At 39.9% G+C, this 19,009-nt stretch overlaps 1 protein-coding gene across 5 annotated transcripts; it reads right to left on the bottom strand.

Annotated features, from left to right (window-relative positions):
• Positions 1-1,595: 1,595 nt before the first annotated feature.
• Positions 1,596-18,510, bottom strand: zdhhc3a (zinc finger DHHC-type palmitoyltransferase 3a). Of its 5 annotated transcripts, none has more exons than XM_034611236.1 (8): positions 18,235-18,510; positions 18,008-18,049; positions 15,976-16,429; positions 14,262-14,386; positions 13,928-14,024; positions 13,382-13,463; positions 9,942-10,072; positions 1,596-1,812 (listed from the first exon to the last, which is right to left on the bottom strand). In XM_034611236.1, exons 3-8 carry the CDS (start codon positions 16,315-16,317, stop codon positions 1,606-1,608), a joined length of 984 nt encoding a protein of 327 aa, XP_034467127.1. In that variant the 5' UTR covers positions 16,318-16,429; positions 18,008-18,049; positions 18,235-18,510; the 3' UTR covers positions 1,596-1,605. The 5 variants fall into 5 exon arrangements, with proteins under 5 accessions (XP_034467127.1, XP_034467128.1, XP_034467126.1 ...); XM_034611237.1 differs by lacking the exon at positions 18,008-18,049 and adding an exon at positions 17,439-17,498; XM_034611235.1 differs by lacking the exon at positions 18,008-18,049.
• Positions 18,511-19,009: the final 499 nt, after the last annotated feature.

The raw sequence follows: 19,009 nt of genomic DNA, 5'->3' as shown, positions 1-19,009 counted from the left end.
TAAATCATTGGTGAGTTTTAGGCATAACAGGCAGACACTAATGTCATGTCATTAGACATCAGCATATTGCCATAAGGTCATAATAGACAATTTACCAGATAAGTGAGAATGCTTTTGAAGAGGAATAGGGTTCATTTTGTGCACAAACAGATTATGTGTGTGTGTGTAACAAGCAGAGTGTGCATGGCACACAATGTGTTTCTGGCTATGCCGCTAAATATTAATATTCTGAAAATGTGGATCTGGATAAGATTTTGTTGGTCAATTGTGCAAATACTGCAATTGCTGCTGCCTAAAAATAGTAATAGGAATGCACCAATAAGGTGTCTGACCACACTTGATTTTAAGTCAAACACACCCATGGTAATTTGTAAAATACAGATTTAATATTAACTTTGAATAAAAAAAAATGTAATGATTAAACTCACAAAGTCATACAACACAGGTAGGTAAAATAATGTAAACATTATCAAACATCAAGCACCCATTAAAAATGTAAAAGCCCTTAGCCAGCAGCCACTTTCTAGCTTACTCAATTACAGAGGAATCACTTCAAACTGAAGACAATTACCCTCCATTTTCCACAGGAGTGATAAAAATGACAATGGAAACTCAGACACATATGCCATAGTTTAGATCAGAAGTTGAACAATATGCAAAGTATGTCACAATTAAACATTTTCTCATGAAAGACATATAAGGCACAAGGTGAATTCAAATCCTCAGAGACAATGAATCAGAGTAGTGAAAAGACATTCTCAGACATGACCTCCGAAGGAACTCCGGATAATTGGGTCTTTCTCAAGAGGTTTCCTATCACAAATGAACAACACTGCAGGAGATTCTCTGCTCAGGTGCGTTCACAACAGCGACAAATCCCATGGAGTGTTCAGATGAGGGGTGGTGCAGCAGGCAGGATGTAACATCTAAATTCTGCTGCAGAGGTAGAATCAACACCAGCATCGGCCCTTATCACCAAAAACTCTCTTGACCTCTTCGTCTGTCTTCTATGTGTATGGCTCCACTTTGTCATGCTGAGATATTTGTTTTCTTTTAGTTTTTTTCATTTTTGTCACGTCTGTCATGTGTTAGAAGCATCATCAACCTCTCACTCGCTTACGCATTGGTCTCCTGATGTATTGTCGTGTAGGCTCCTCTGGAGTTTCTACTGACTTTATACAAGGGGGCCAGACAGAGAAAGTCTGCAGAAACTCCAGAGGCTCTCACTTGGACATTTGCGTTGACACACTGGAGTTGAGTACAGCTTTCTCCTGAGACAGCTCAATCAGGTCTGCAGCCTCTCTGCCTTTATTTCATCAGATAGTTGTATTATATATAAACTGCAGGTCTGGCAGCAGGAATTTACAGATCATTAGATTCGCTCTTACGGTGTGTGAAGGGACAGTAGATTTATAAAAGTACACACACACAAATTATATTAAACACATTATATCATATATAATATATTCTAATATATATTTATATATATGTAAATGTAAAATTCCAGAAAGGTGGTTTCTACATTAGAAAACGTTGGAAACCAAGAGATCTTCATGTGCCAATGGAGCAGCTCTGTCAGACTAAGAAAAAAAATGTTCTCCAGTGCTAGTTGAGCGATATCTCTATGATGTCCTCCTCGATTATTTCCCCTTGTGTGGTGGTGTTGTGCTCTAGAGGACTCTTCTTGCAGCTCAGCCCTGTGAAGGGGCTGCACCAGGACAGGGAGAACGGGCCTCCAAAGGCCATTTGCATGGCCTCCCAGCACGGCACCTTCACCCACTTCCCTGTCTCGCCCTTCAGACGCTCGATTGCCTGGAGAAGACACAATGAGTCTGTGAGGTGGAAGGAGCTGAGCCACAAGGACTGACTGTGAACCTTCTACATATAATCAATCACACGTGACACGGATGACGGTACTAAAAAAACTGCAGCAAACGATTATGGTTTAGCTTTGTGGGCTAGCTTCTCAGACACACGTGAAACTAACCAGACTAAAAATAGCATTGATAATTAAATTATTGAACAGGCAATAATACTCATTTGCTGTATGTATGTTGAAAACAAATTGTTCCTGAGTTTATTCCTTCTTTCCATTTTGGCCAAGAGCAATCCTGTCCTAGAGTGACTATACTGCAAAAAATGAGGAAGAAAATCTGCAGTTCTTGTTAATTTTTTCCAGGTCCACTAAAAGTATGCAATACAATAAAGAATTGAAAAAAATAATTTTGACCTAGATGGTGGGTGAAGGGATCATTACAGATGTTGCAATTAAGGGAATGTGAATGTCTGATTTTCCTAAAATCCCTATCGAGAATTCTTTTACCAGACTGAATTCACTTGTTTTCTAAGAAACATGCCCAAGATATATTTAAAGCACAAAACTGCTCACATGCAATTGAAAATAAGTAATAATGGGAATAAGAAACCATACAAAATATTTTTAAAACAGCAGACGTCACAGAGCTCACTCATTCATACATATGTTTGGTTGAATCTGAAACTGCAAAAAAAATAAATAAATAAGAGACAAGAAATAAGAAATAAGAAGTGCACTTTGACCTCATGATTGAAATCAGCATGCTTGTGATGTGTTAAGCTTGATGGGATGTCTAACATGAGGTCTGATCCAAGCTTACCTCTGTCAATGTTTAAAGAGCTGTCTGCTTCAGAAAGCTTTTGGCAGAGTGCGTTATCAACCAAAGCAAATGCATGAGTGTCGAGAGAACATTGGGAGAAAAGGGTCAGATTACAAACAGTAAAGTGGGAGGAGGATAAAAGACAGAAGTGAAATTTAACAATGCAAGGGTGAATGAGAATAGGAGTGTGTGAGGGGAAAGTAAAAATAAATTTTTAAAAAGTGAAAAACACAGTTGTCCAGAGTCAAATTGAAACTATTACAAATAAAGTGGGCAAACACAGTTATTGTATTGCAACTGAGAAATATTTATTCTCTGTGCGTGTGCTGAAAATATCTCCAGAATATTTGGAAAGAATTCAAATTTCTAAAAAAAAATGGGACAAACAGAGGTATAAAATGCAGAGAGCAGTTCACATAGGTGAAAATCTTAAATAATAGATACAGTGTGCCGATTTTAGTATTAGTATAAATGTGAATTGTGAATGTCAAGTTAATACATTTTTGAAGGCATTTTTGAAGTCCATTAAAACCCAGATGCTGCTTAATATGCTCTATGCAGAAGTTCACATTTTTTTTACACAGGTTCTCTTTAACAGGATTTTATACTTTTCTCCGGTAGAGATAATTTTATAGCCAAGACTTATTTTTTTACATTCACTGAATAGAATTGGTGTTACTGCAGGAGGCCAAGCTTTTCTCCAAAAAAAGGAGAAAACAGAGAGATAATCTGTGTTACTGCAGGAAGCTAAGCTTTTCTACGAAAATACAAAAAAGGGGAGAATACAGATACTGTAAGTTGACATTTGAATTTTGCACAGTCAAAAGCCATTAAATTTCCCAGATTAACAGTGCAACAATGACTCAACAAAACAAGGCAAGAGCAAAGCAAGCTGGCAAACTGATTTTGTTTGGAGGAAAAAACAACAAAAAAATTTTTTTTTATCATCAATCAAAATGATTTACAGCTGTGGATGAGGAGGTGGCTCAGGGACACCTCCAGCTGTGCCTGGTGGGTATTTGACAACTGTCACAGAGGGAGACAGAGACAGGAATGCTGCACACAGGATCGTGGTCCTCTGAAAGCCATGGAGACAAAAGAACAGAGCGAATAGCCAGCCCTGCAGAAAAGCAGAGGGGAGTGTAGACTGGTACTGAGTAAACGTATGTGTCCATCATTAAAGAGATCTGTAAGCTGAAAGCTGTGTGCGGTGTGCTCCGTACTGAGACAACTGACCATGGTAACCTCTTGGGTTACAGCAGCCTTCTATGTTCTGTTTTTTTTTCATTAGTAGGGTCAGACCTTATTTTGTAATTGCTGTGTATTCTAAATTGAGATGCATCAATCTGTCAATCAAGTGTGGCATAAAAATCAGGGATCATTCTGATGATCATTTATGCAGATGTGACCTATCTATATATTAAATAGTTTCGTAAACCTGTTAATGATGTTTCTGACACGCAACAGATGGAAACATGAAAAAAACAAAAAGAAAACAAGTATCTGCAGATGAAAAAGCGGCACCATACAAGAAGACCCCGATGAAGATGTCAAGACAGTTTGTGGCAATGACAGTCGAAGCTGGTGTCGATGTGATCTCTGCAGCAGAATTCATTATGTCCTTCAGCCTGCTGCACCACCCCTCACCTGAATCATGCAAATGATTGGTTCCTGTTGTAAACGTGTCTAAGCAGAGAATCTCCCGCTGTGATGTGCATGTGTGAAAGGAAAACTCAGGAGACCCAAATGTCTTAAAAACAGCTTATGTAACTTGTGCTGAGTAACAGCTCTGAGTTGTGGCCGTTATGCAGTTTTTCCATGTACAGAGAACACAGCCCATCAATCTTTCACTGCGTAGCCACACTCACTTAACTGAAACAAGGCCTGAACAGGAAGTGCAGTCACTGAAACAAACACAGCGAACTCCTGATATTTAAAGTTTCTTTGCTTAATAATAGCTGTAGTTGAACAATGTTTTTTGAACATTGTAGATGCTCAGTCAGTGTAAGAATGGGTTTTCTGGGCACAGAGGCCATGTTCACACCTAGTAATAACATCCATCCTGAGAGATTCAATCACAAGTGGAGAGCGTTAAGTTTGTGTCACAATTTACATTAAATGCATCCTAAATGTCTCCTGTGACCACTTGCAATCAGATCTCACATTCCCACTCTAAATGCAGATAATTACATTACAATACAATTTTTTTTGGTTTGTGTTTTTATCCAGATTGGATATGCAGATGTGACTGTGTGCTTCTGTGAGTTGGTGTGAGCTAGCAAGCAAGAGGTAGGGAGAGAGGAGTATGGAGGGGTTGAATTAATGTCATATAGCTGTGAGGAGTTTATCAATTTAAGGAAAACATCAATCATTATGTTGTGATAAGTGTTGATATTTTTGCTGTGGCTACAAACAAAATATGGGCACTGAGAAGTGTAAAAATGTTAGATTCTTTATTAAATATGTTTAATTCATTGTGAAACTGTGGTAGGTAAGATGAGTATGCAGCCCTTCCTATGTGGCCCAGATTGCATTTGCATTCACTTCTGATCACATGCTTCCTGGACCACCTCCGCATTTGGCTTGAGTGATCAGATCTCAGGACGCATTTGGGTGCGTTCAGACCTGCGCTTAACTCTGACCACTTGTGATCAGATCCCAGATCAGATGTTGATAACATTTCTGAAGAGGGTCAGAGTGAAAACGAGAGAGGCACAGTACGAGTCAGTGTCATCATCAAGATGATTTTCAAGCTGTTTTTGTATGGTAAAATTGTTTTGAAAAATTCACCAAAATTACAGCAATTTTTTACCACTTACCTCTAGTTGTATGTAGTTTGGGATTTTTCTAAACTTGAAAAAAAGCTAAATTGTATGTATTGCCAGAAGCAATGTCCTGTTTGTTCTATTTTTCTTCTGTGGGAGTAAATTTTATACATTTGGGTATAATATATATATTTTTTAAATGATAAGTTGCAACCCTAAGGAATTTGTCTTTTCCAATTGTACTGGGATGGCAGTAGAAATGTCAGGGTGCATGTCTCAAAACTTCAGTACCTAAATCTAAAACTATTTGAGTGACAAGAAATCAATCGGGAAAGGTGGTTAAATGACTTCTCGTAAATTAGCTGAAATAACATCTTAAGGGAAAGCAAGACAAGACACAGTAAGAAAATGGGCTTCTGATACAACACAGAGAAGGTCAGACAAAAACAGATCATCATAGTTTGAAACAGGATACACAAACTGAAAGTTTCCTTTTCTCTGCAACTTAACACAAAATTTAATGTATAGCGCACTTGGTTTGGCAACAAAAAAAAGAGATGAGAAGCTGTCCATGATACAGTGTAAATCGTGTTCAACATTGGGAGCAACAAAACGGCAAACATCTGCTCTGTGGGGTTGGACCGGGCATCCCAATTTGTTTCTGACCCGGCTGCCTCGTTCCCTGCGCTGAGCTCTCACACCACATACTGGTATGTCTCAGCCTTCCCATGGTCAGGGGTGGAGAAGGGACTAAACCACAATAAGGAGAAAGGGTGTCCGAACACCGCCCTCATGTTCATCCATTTAGTTTTTTTAGCCCATCTTCTCTCTTCCTTTTTCAACTGCTCTATACCCTGAAAACGAAAGATAACCAAACTTCAGTAGGTGTGCTTTTGAGACCCTGTCAATAAATCAAAATGAAAATATCACTTCATTCAAACTGCTAAATATGAGGAAAGGGAAACCATCTGTGCCAAAAGCCGAGTAATTCAGGCTTCAAGTGATATATTTATCTACTAGGATACTAACGGGGGTGGTTGTGTCTCAGGAGGTCGAGCAGGTCATCCACTAACCAGAAGATCCCCGTCTCCCCCATTCCGTGTGCCTTGGGCAAGCTTCTGAACCTCAAATTGTCTCTGACGGCTGTGCCGGCAGTGTATGATTGATGTATGATAGACAAGTGCTGCACATAGATGCACTGTGTGAATGTGTTTAAATGGGTGGATGTCAAAACTGTACTGTAAAGAGCTTTGAGTGTTCATGAAGACTAGAAAAGTGCCACAAAAATACAGACCATTTCCCATTACCATTTGTGACAATGTTGACAAAGACTTGAACACGATGTTCACAGAATATTTCATTTATATTCTGGTTGCAAAGCATAGTTTGATTACGACTCAGGTCATCACATCTCTGACATTACACTGGAACCCAGGAGATGCATCATCAAGCAGTTGATAGCTGCCGTATGTCGATATCACAGACTGCTGTGAAAACTCCAAAAGGCCATTATATTGTGATTAAGATAAGGGCTCCAGACTAACTTTTTACTCTGATTGCACTGGTGCACCAGCACATAATTTAAGTGCACCCAAGATTTTTCACTGATCCTTTTGGCACCGCAACAATACACCTATTATACCTTTTCTTGACAGTTCCCAAATACATTCGTAATTTCTCGACTACGGCTGGGTATCGGCAGTGATTTCCCAAATCGATTCGATTCCTATTCACAAGGTCTTGATTTTATTCAATTTTCAATTCGTTCAATATATCGATTCAGTTCAGGATATTTCATTGTGAAATACCAATTTTGCTTGGATATGACAGATATTCTCAGAGAACTTAAACTGTAAATTGTGCAAGGAAACCTCTCACTTCCTGCATTATTAAAAATAATAAAGGTTCAGTGTGTAGAATTTAGTGACATCTAGTGGTTGCATGTTGCAGCTGAATGCCTCTCACCTCTCCAAACATGAAAGAGAACCTGTGGTATCCTTCAATTGTTATAAAAACTCAAAAGGTGTTTAGTTTGTCCAGTCTGGTATTTAAATATAAAGGGACCATTCTACGGTAAAGACACATACTGCCTCGTTCACGTCAACAAGCTCTCTATTGCTAAAATACACAGACAGCTAAATATTAGGTGCACTGGTGCAACCAAGGAGAATTTTTAGTCGCACTTTACAGATTTTTGGTCGCATGTGAGCACTCTGGAGCCCTGCGTATACATGTTTACATAATGTGACTAAGGTTGGAATACTCCATGGGCCTGATCTACTCCATGGACCGCATAAAGAGTGCTAAATTGCGTGTGCATTATAACAGATTGCACGTTTGGTTGGTGGACGTTTTGCGGGTGATCTACTAAAAATAATTGCAGAAATGATAACAGGTGCAAACATGGTAGAGGCAGTAGTATTTGAATGTTTTGCGTGCGTTACTGGTTTCCGCCATGGAATTGGAGGTGTTAGTGGAAGAGGCAAACAAACATGTTGTTGAGCTACACCAAAGGAATATTAATATAACTCAAAGAAACGCGATATGGGAGAGTATCTGCGAGAAAGTAAATGCTGTGGGTAAAACAAACAGAACAACCAATGAAATTAAGAGAACATGGCAGGACATAAGAAGAAGAACAGAAGAAAAAAATAGCTCATAATAAAACCTCTGCAAATAAGACAGGTGGGGGGCCGGTGAAAGAGATGCTTCTGACCAATATAAAGCAGCAGGTGCAGTTCCACTTTCTGAAAAAAATCATTCTCTCAGTCTTCTTCCATGCCATCTCCTCCTACCACAATAACTGCATATCATGATTCCAATACAGTATGACAAGCTGTATGAGAAGCACAGGGAAGTCCTGCACTGCATTAAATCATTATTTTCTGCTCTAATGGATGTATACAGTTTAGTGTGGAAGAGCTCCATGTTCCTGTCAGACTAATTTCACAACCATTTTTTTGAAACCATACAGTATATACCTGTATCGCTGGTCTTACCATCCGAAACCACACATTCAACATTCAAGTTTCTATTCACACATTTTAAATCAAAGTAAAAAAGTATTTTCTCAGGCTAGATCCATACTAATACGTTTTTGTTTTAAAACAGTGTCTTAAAACTGAATCAATGTCTGTCCACACAAGCGATTTGGCTTTGAATCAAATGTAAATGTAAGCACAAGTGGGTCCACCTGCTGGGCAACGCTGCTTGACGCATCTAAGGCAGTGCCATTGTGCCTGCTGCAGGGTTGTCAAGTGGGAGCCACTCTTCACTTGCTCCTTTAATCTCGGAATATCGTACCGAATATCCTTCGAGGTGAAGGAGCAGCAGCAGGGATGTCTCGCTACCACTCACTGCAGCTGGCCCTAGAATCCTTCTCTGCCCCACACCTTATCCTTCCTTTGGAGCCCTTTGTTCTGCCTCCTTCGCAAGGTCTTTGAGACCCTTCTTCAGCTTGTAGCCTCTGACCATAATGGACATAAGGAACCGCTGGATGGATGATCCAGTGTAGCCTGTACAGCTGACTTCCACTGGATAAGTGTATGCCCTCCACCCTGCTTGTGAGCATACAGTTGCCAGCTCTGTATACGTCTTCCTCTCGAAGGCAACTTCCATACCATCGTCCCACGGAACCGACATTTCAGCCATGATGATTGTCCCACTGGGGGTAGACGATAGCACAATGTCCTGTCAAAGGGAAGGGAAGTTTCAACTGGTGGTCGAGGTCAGCTCTCATGTTCCACTCCCCTCCAGGAGACAGGAAAGACCACTCCCTTGTGCTGCTGCTGTGAATCTTGCCCACTTGCCTTACAAACTACATCAACTGTTGACAGGCTGGCCCTGTTTGCGTATCTCAAGGATTTCAGTGAGCTTCATACCGGCCCTGTGTAAGTGTATCCTTGTAGCCAGACAGGATGTGCTGCAAGCTCAGGTTCTGGGATTTGCAGAATTAGCAGGTCTCCTCTGAGTCGTACCAGCCGTAATAATCCCTGTACATACTAACACACCTGAAAATGCGAATCAACTGACTATTCATGTACATTAGGCAGGTGTGAGTTGGTGTTAACAAGAGGCAGATGGTCACTGTGAATAAGGAACAGCAATAGTGCAATAGAGATTTGTTTTTCTGGATCGATGACCAGGTGGACCTGTAGGTATTAAAGTTTTGCCCTCACCGTTGGTAGTTGAGTCTCTACAGATAGAAACCAATCAGACTACATCACAATCCTGGAGTTTTCAAACTAAAACAGGGCCAGCTCTATTTCAAACTTCTCCATTATAGTGTGGATGACAGGCATACACATAGCAACAGTGATGTGTTTTCAAACAAAAACGTAGTTGTGTGGATGTACCCGCAGGCTACAGAGGGAGAAACATCCCTTGGCTGCAACGGTCTAAATTAGATGTGGAAGGTCAAAGATATTAATCTTTAAACAACAGAGGGTGAAAGTAGCAGGGAGAACATCAGAAAAGTAGCAGGATGTTGTTAGAAAAAATGGATAGGAGGAGAGTGTTGGTCACTAAACAGGTCACTTACGGTCTCATCGGTACAGATGGAATGGACTTGGGTGCCGAACATCACAGAGGTGAAGATGAGGAAGAGGAGACCCTCAAAGCACAAGAGTATGAGGAGGATGACTGTTGCAGGGGGAGAGAAGGAGCTGCACTCTGGGGGGACGGAGGGACAAGGAGAAAGAAGTGAAAGGGCAAAGAAGAGGATCATATGAAGAACCGCTACACTAAGATAACAAAAACTACAGTTACTTTAATGTTGAACTATGTGTCACTAAAAGAAGGAGGCTAAGCTTATAAACTATTCAGTCTACAGCTATAGGCAGTGATGTACTGATTATGGAGATTTAAGTACAAATATAATACTATATTTTATCACCACTTTACAGTAAGTCACGTCTGCTGCATTGTGCAAGTCCCTTATACACATACATTTTTGTTAAGTGGTACGTTTTGTCAATTTATCGACTAATCATAAAAAAAAAATCAACAAACACCTGATTTTCAATGAGACATGCTGTCTTATTTCATTATGAACAAAGTAGAGGAGAGTATTCATATTTATGATGCAGTCACTCAAAATGGGAACTGCTGCTCACACTGCTTGATAGTCCGTAACAGAAACATCCAATTAACTAATTAAAGTTATTAATCCTGACCATGGACTGTATATAAACATGGAGGAAAGGTATCCTCTTCTTCCCTCTGTCAAGAAATGAAGCCAAAATATCCCAGACATGAATGTTGCCATCTTGCGGCAAAGATGATCCATAAGTCATTCCATCCATATTTTGAGAGCCAATGATAATGAAAATAGAGCAGCGCCGAACTGATCATGTGGCTGGAATAGAGTTACAGCCACGTCGGTGTTTAGGTTGACGCACACAGCAGAGTGTAGTAGTTGCAGCCGGCAGCAGCACATGTGCTAATGTTTGGGCTCCTGCAGAGAGATGTGGACATTTCTGATTCTTAGATTCATCATGACGCGGACATAGAAAGGACACTCAAATTAAAGATCCGGTCGTCCTGTACTGTCTGAGTCTGCTTCCTCCTCACTCTCCACTGACCTGCGCTCACTTTACACTTTACCAATAAACACCATCAATGATCAGAAGTTATTAGGACACGTACAGTACAGACGTTTACTTGGTGTTTCTTTGATTTGCTCTAGTGTTTAGGAGACACATTTAAACCTGCTACACAACACATACGTAACATGTCTCCAAGACATCAGGGTTAAAGTAACCAGAACGATCCGGATTTAATGATCTGAAATCATAATAACTGAAAACATGTGATTATCAGTTCTTGTGTGCAGACAGACAGACAGACAGACAGACAGACAGACAGACAGACAGAGACACAGACACACACACAGAAGATAAGTTCTTACGCAGATTATGAGGCAACACTGTGTTTTAACTTCATTGTTGCAGAAGAAGCGACGCCCCGTTTATCCAGGAACATAAATATGAATTCAGTAGGTTTTTATAAATGTGATTATTGGTTTGTGTGTGAAGAGGGACAGAGATGAGCAGACACACACACAAACTTGTCTCACTTGTTGACCTGCACAGAGTAATGTGCCTCAGTGCAGTGGCGCTGACTTGATTTATATCGTGATATATATCGATATCGAAAAAGATTATCGCGAGAAGATTTTTTTCCATATCGCCCAGCACTAACAGTAATGTTTGGGAGATGGAGCCTCGGTACTAAGCTCCCACCTTGACAAATCATGCTCAACTAATCATAAGTCAGTGACAGCTGTCAATCATGCTGTTTCACAAAGTTTTTATAACATCAATACAGTTAATGCTGAATTTACTCTCAAACTTACAATCAACTCTTTATTTAGTGCATCTTACTAAATAGATTTTCTGACTTTGGGGTCAACCAAAGTGGAATCGGGCTTAATTGTAGATGAGACATTGTAAACCAAATATTAATAGTAATACAAATTTTTTTTTTTTAAATCGAGATCTAATTAAGGGCAGTGAGTCAAACAGCAAATTGCAATGAAAACAGAATGAAAGTCTAAGGGTGCTGCTTTATGAGTGGATAACTTTCTTTCTATCTTCAACCACATTTACAATAGTAACAACTAGACACTAGGGATGCCACTGTGTAGAGATTTTCCCCCCGGGTTATAAACTTGTGACAACACCACCGTGACTGATTATACCTGGCATGTAGCTAATCATGGTTTTTGGTTTGTTCTGCAGCCAGCCCAGTAGCTTCCAAGTACAGCAGGTTGAGGAAGGCACACTGTCTGGAGTCCCGCAGGAATGCAAATATTTGCAAAAATGTTCATTTCCAACCACTACAAAAGGAGAATGTCCAATTCTTCAGGTTTTCCTACATTAACTACAGGCATCTTACATTAATTGTATAACAATGCTATTATTTATATATTAAGTATTGTCGGTGTAGATAAAGCCTGATGGAGATTTATGAATAACAATTCATCATCATTATGGATAGAAAGAGAAAAATACTGTCTTATTCTGTGACTTAGCTTTGAAAAGCCTGATGTTAACTGATGGTCATTTAGTTTTCTTGGTTGAAATTATTGGTGCAGATTATTAGACAAGGTCATTTTTCCTTCATGTTCTAACTTTTAAGAGCATCAGTAGGACAGACATGTCATGTCACGTCATTGCTTTGGCGGAGGTACAGTATGTGCTCTGCCATTCTCGTCTTTCTTTTCGTCTAAGTAAATAATAATAATAATAATAATAATAATAAGGATTCTTCACATCTTAAAAGAAATATAAGTTTTTCCATTCTACTTTCGAAGTGAAGGCGGGGTGAATCGATAACTTTCTGAACCAAAAAAGTTATTTTTAAAATGTGTTAGACATGATTTTGATGATTTTTTTGATTTTGATTGCATTTACATGTTGAGGTGGACATGGAGGAAGATTCTGGTTTGATGTATAAATGTTTATTTTCCTATGATATATTGTTTTTTCTATGACAATGGTTATTGTATATCTAATTTTGTGAGGCCTGATCATATTCATTATGATAATGATTTACTGGCAATTTTGAACTTGCCACGAATGAATCAATTCAGTTTCACCTGAAAATTTAACCTGAAAAAATTGGATTGGGTGGCTGCCCTGTGAAGGTATAGTACCAAAACGCTGCAGCATAATAATTCACTGATTTCAAGTTGGAGCTCTTTTCTGTTTTTGATCTACTCGTCCCTCTCCTACGCACCTGTTCCGCCAAATGTAGGTGTAAAGCATTCTTTAGTTTTTAAGATATCTCACACTAAAATAAACCTTGCCAATGTCTATCCTTAAATAATTTTAAATGTTACTTATATTCATTTGTATTACAATAAAAGTGTCAGAATAGTTACAGTGAAATACAATATCAATCCAGGGCTCATAATTCTGACAGATCTTTTTTGACAGTGAAGGAAATTATAGGTTATAGAGCTTTAAAAACACTCACTTGTCCAATCATCTTCAAAGCAATAGAGGAAATGGAAGACCACCATGACCATAGCATGGAGAGAGATGAGTGCAATATACATCTGGGGTAAAAGACAAGAAAAGAAAAGACACAATGAAGGACAATTCACCACATACACTGCATACAAAGTGGTAACCACTGAGGAATCCCTCTCGTCTGCATTTGGCATTACAACAGCAACTTCTACTGATTCCCTTAAAAAAGCTAGTAAAATGTGTTTTCAACTACAATCTGACAAATTGGTCACCTCTGAGCGTTAAACCGGACTCTGAACACTTGCAGTTCCTCACTTTACATGTATATATTATAGTATTTATATATCTTACCTTGTAATACTATTGTGTGTTATTTTTATATTGTGTCTTTTATTTTACTATTTTAAAAACTGGATGCAGGCGTAATAACACATTTCACTGCACCATGTATAATTGCGTACGTGATAAATAAAGCTTATCTTATCTTCCAACTTTAGATGCTGAAAGTTGGTCTTTGACTGAGTGAGACTCCTTGTCACCGTGAACTTACTGTGAAAAGCACAAAGTACTTTTGGTTGTTCTCCCCAACACAGTTATTGACCCAGGGGCAGTGATGGTCCATCTTCCGTATACAGCGTTTGCAAACACTGTGAGAGAGTTACACGTAAAGGGGAAAAAGTAATTGATCAAAATAAAAGGCAAACTGTGAATTTCAATGTTAGTAGAGAGAGTGAAAGGAACAAGATTGTGGCAGGAGCAATTTTCTAAGGTTGAAATTTCTGATAACAGTGTGCACTGTACAAAAACACTGCAGCTGTAAACATGGGACTGGGTGTGTGAACATCAAATACTGCAATGAGCATATTACATCACAGTTGCCCTACCTGCAGTGGTGGGCTCGGTCAGGCTTGATGCTGCTGCACTTTGGACATTTGTAGACCACCTGCCCTGGTTTCAACTGAAGGCTTTCTATGTATTCCTTAGTAGCATTCCCTTTTGGTACAGCCCCCTACCAGGAAACATCACCACAGAGAAGACTTGAGTGTAATTTTTGCTAATTAGTCAAAATAATTTACAAATAAGGCTAAATATACTGTAATATTGAGATTTTGCAGTGCCTATCTATACACACATTCGTGAACATTTGTTCGACATACATCATTCCTGACATGTTCTGCCCCATTGAAGATGATATAAGCATGCGTGTTGAGACAAAAGTCAGTTATTAGACATGCACATCCTCATGAATACTTTCTCGGCATTCTATGTAAATGCAAGAAAAAAAAAACTATGATGCCTCATGAGCTTTCTCATGTTTGTTACCACACAGAGAACTCTATAAACTCTTTGCATTTGTTCGCAGTGTCAATTTCTTCTTCTGCTGTATTTAAGTATCCAAATAATTAATTTTGAAGATCTCTCTCTCTCTCTCTCTCTCTCTCTCTCTCTCTCTCCCTCTCTCTCTGTCTCTCTCTCTCTCTCTCTCTCTCTCTCTCTCTCTCTCTCTCTCTCTCTCTCTCTCTCTCTCTCAAAAATGTTCACGGCCCAAACATGTATGAAAAGACTCATAATTAACACCATAGGTGGGCTTAGTGGAGCTGTGCATGGCTCCCTGGTGTCTGCCCCGGAGGCGCTGCGGCCGGGCTGTGCGCCTTCTCCCGGCTATGGAGCTGTCTGTGGTCTCTGCGCCCGTAGCCAGGGACTGTAAGTCATATCGTCATTGCAATATTAAACAACGTAATCGCATACGACATGTTTTCCTAATATCGTGCAGCCCTACCCCGAATTGTCCCTCATAGAAAAAGAGTGCTGCTGTGTGAATGTCAAACTGTACTGTAAAGACTAGAAAAGCGCTATATAAATACAAACCATTTAACCATTTACGTTTTATCTTTGCAAACGTGCAGTGCAACAAAAGATTCTAACACGATACGTTTATTCCGCTCTATATGCAAATAATTTAGACTGTCGTTTGTGAAGACCAAATTATGTTGTTTTTACCCAGTATGGATTCACTGGCGTGTTGGATGAGAGAGCGAAAAGAGAGCAAGTGGAGTCAGATGGGATTCAATAAATGAATGAATGCACGCAGCTATGAAGAAAAATGTAATACAAGTATCGACCATAATGTGGTGATCAGTGTTGATCAAATGGATATATGGACACTGAGAAGCTAAAAACACATTTAAACTGTAGCAGGTCAGAGACGTATGTGTGTGCATGTCAACACAAGTCGGAGAGAAAAGTGAGCAAGTGGAGTCAGGATAATGGACGAATATATATTTTTTTAAATAATCAATAAGTTTCAGTGCCTTTGTTAGTCATTTGACATGACAAATCACCCAAACAATCGCCCAAAAAATAACAACTGACGATGGACTCAGTCTTTATAGACGTTATATTCGTCCAATTGCCCAACCCTAATAGCTCAGAGCGTGAGTAAATTACATGATCAATGTAACCCTGAACATCTCGCCAAAACCTTATTAAAAAAAATGGTGTTACATGACAGATAAAAAGAATCATTGAATATCCAACTGAAAAAATTCTTATTTGGGTACAGCCCCAGAAATGAACCCCCCAAAAAGCTCAACTTACAGGGTCAGTGCACATGGCCCTGAGGTGTGAGGCGAGGGCAAGGAAGGCCAGTGTGTTGAACAAGGTCCCGTTCACAATGCAGTATGTCAGACTCTTGGAGGGCAGCAGCATTACAAACAGCACCACAAACTCGGCATACAACACCAGCAGCCAGGTGATGACCGCGCACACTATGCCGCAGGCATCCCAGATGAACCACATGGCAGAGGCAGAGGAGGAAGTGATAACATCTTTGGAGATGGGGATGCGCTGCTCAGCCTGTAGGCAGTTTACTCCTGCCCGATCCCCGGCATGCCCACGCCCATGCTCTACGTCCCTGTATCTGTGCACTGGGCTCTTCATCCTTCATCTAAGCTGCCTGCTGCTGCCGGACACACTGGGTCTTCAGACCCCAGTCACCGCATGCTGATGGCGAAGAGCAGGAGGGTCCACAATTTGTATCTCTACAGAATTTCTAAGGGGAAAAACATATTATTAATCCACATGCATTGGTCCTATTAAATCTGTGGGATTAAAATTCGCTACTGTTGGATGTATTGTACAAAAAACGCATACTAGCAATAGACACAATTGAAAGATGCTGCAGAACTGAAACAATTAAATCGCTTAATCTATTGACACATAATCAATTGTAAGATTCTGTAGTTTCAGCTTCTCAACTGTGAGAATTTACTGAATATATTTAGCATTGTAACTGTTGAATAAGCAATTTGATGATATTAGGTTGGGATTTAGAAAATTGTGATGGGCACTTTTTTGATAGAAAATTCATTGAAAATAGAGCTGAATGTATGAGTAAATCTATTTATATATAATTATGTTCTCCCCATGACTGTGTGGGTCCTCTCTCGGTATTCTGGCATCCCCCCACAGTCCACAGATACACAGGTTAATTGGAGACCTAAATTGCCAGAAGGCGTGAAATTGTGTCTGAATGGTTGTAGAAAAAAAAAAACATAACTGTACACTATGAACAACTCTTTGTAAATTTACAGTCCCGCACACATGTACAACATGCACAGCTTGAAGCAATGAACTCCCATAATGTGTGCTAATGCTACACCTGTAATGAAGTACTTATGGCACAGCAGATTTGTGGATGACAAACCCATGTGATGTGCTGACATGCTGAATAGAACTGAAGGTTCCTGTTCTATCGGAAAACATGTCCATGTAAGCTCACTAGTTAAACTTTCTCCCATTGAGCACTAAAATACGAAACCTCAATCAACCCTGCAACTCTCAAGCCATTTTCAGAAATCACCTGCGGGCCTCCAGTCTTTCTCCGCAGTTTGCCTTTCACACATGCACAACAGAGCAGGAGATCCTCTACAGGATTTTTCAGGTGAGGGGTGGTGCAACAGATAGATGCAGGAAGTAATGTATTAATTCCGCTGCGGAAATTGCTTTCTCTTTTTTTTTTTCATCTTTTCGCATGAACCGTCATCAACCTCCCTACTCACTTAGGGAGAATCCTGCGGTGGATCTCCTGCTGTTTACTTACATCGGCTCCTCCTGACGTTCTGCAGACTTTATATTTTTTTACGATCCTGTCTCATTCCACACACACTACCTTCTCTCCAAGCAGTGCCCAAGGTCAGGTTATAGATAAAGGACCAACCAACAGTGCATTGTAGTGTCTACGCTTAGGGACTTTCAGATCTAATTCAGATGCCCCAGACAGAGAGGCACCATCATCAACTCTCACCAACTTCACCTCTTTTGCGTATTTCACCAGTGGCGAGACGTAAGGGCACAATGTGATTTAGGAATGCATGCTTGAGACTCAACTATCCAATAGGATGCGAACACCTACAGGTAACATAGAGAGTGACAGCAATTCTAGCCAAACATGAATGTGCTGTTGGAATGGGTGATGCAAGTAGAGGAAGATATATTGTGGATGCTGTGGGAGACATCGTCAGACAATTGCTTATGTTACTCTGTTGTATATTGTTTCACCTTCTGGTCTCCTTGATGCATCAAGTCTACATTAAAATCTTCTGCATAAGACATCATATACATATCTTACTTTTGTCCTTGTTGTAAGGTAAGCAGGCATCCTTGCCTTAGGCTAGATAAAGTAATAATTTAGTGGCTAACAATAATTGATTAGACAGTTTTCAGGCCTACATATCCACTGAAACCTGATACACACAAACCAACACACAGTACATTTTAGCTAATGCTTGTTGCTTTACAAACGTGTCAGAGTGAGCATTTACTAACTTGTTCACATATTCCTGTCGGTATGCTTACTTTCAACTGTGAAGCGTTAGACTACCGGGACTGTTCGGCTGCCTTCACTAGAGATGAATGATCATTATTTCCCGCTGAATCTCATCTGAACGATGAGCCAGGAAGAGCACCTTCCAGCCGATCCCTCTGCAGCTGTTCCGTGACTCCTCCTCAACATGCTGCTCCCGCCCTTCACAAACAACACGACGTAGCATATATGATATAATGTTTGCAGCCTTGGTAGTGTACGGTTCTCCGCGTATGGTGAACTGGTTGCGCATGTGTAGGTCTAAAACGGAGATTGTGGGATTCGCGCATGCGTAGAGAAACCTCGACCTGCAGAGCCGCCTCCGTTTCAGACGTACGCATGCGCCACCAATTTGACATACTCGGGGAACCAACTCTTCCATGGCTTCCAACATTATAAGAAAAACTAAAACAAAATAAATGTAAATAAATAAAAATAAAGATATATAAACATATATATATATTTATACATAATTTTTTTGTTCTTGTCTCCTACGGCTGGCATTTTTGATGCCAGCCGTAAAAGGCCAACATAATAAACATAAATCTAAAACAGTTGTATCTCTACACACACATACGCCGACATGAACTATATATATATATATATGTATATGTATACACAGCCATGGAAATCTGAGTGGAGATACAGAGTGCTGCTTAAAGCTTTTCAATGTTATGCTACCAGTGTATTTATTTTTCTATCACAGAATACTATATGTTCAGTTTCATATTCTTAGTGGCATGGCGTTGCAGGACACAGTTTAAGGTA

The sequence above is a fragment of the Hippoglossus hippoglossus genome, chromosome 16 (genome assembly GCF_009819705.1).
Source record: "Hippoglossus hippoglossus isolate fHipHip1 chromosome 16, fHipHip1.pri, whole genome shotgun sequence".
Taxonomy (NCBI): domain Eukaryota; kingdom Metazoa; phylum Chordata; class Actinopteri; order Pleuronectiformes; family Pleuronectidae; genus Hippoglossus; species Hippoglossus hippoglossus.
Note: the sequence above shows the minus strand (reverse complement) of the source record. Positions and strands in the feature narration are given on the sequence as shown.

Coding starts and splice junctions, on each gene's coding strand:
- zdhhc3a (XM_034611236.1), bottom strand. CDS start 16,317: ATGAAGAGCCCAGTGCACAGATACAGGGACGTAGAGCATGGGCGTGGG. Junction 10,073..13,381: donor CTTTGAAGATGATTGGACAA/GTGAGTGTTTTT, acceptor CCGTCCCCCCAG/AGTGCAGCTCCTTCTCTCCC. Junction 1,813..9,941: donor CCATCTGTACCGATGAGACC/GTAAGTGACCTG, acceptor TGTCTTCTCCAG/GCAATCGAGCGTCTGAAGGG.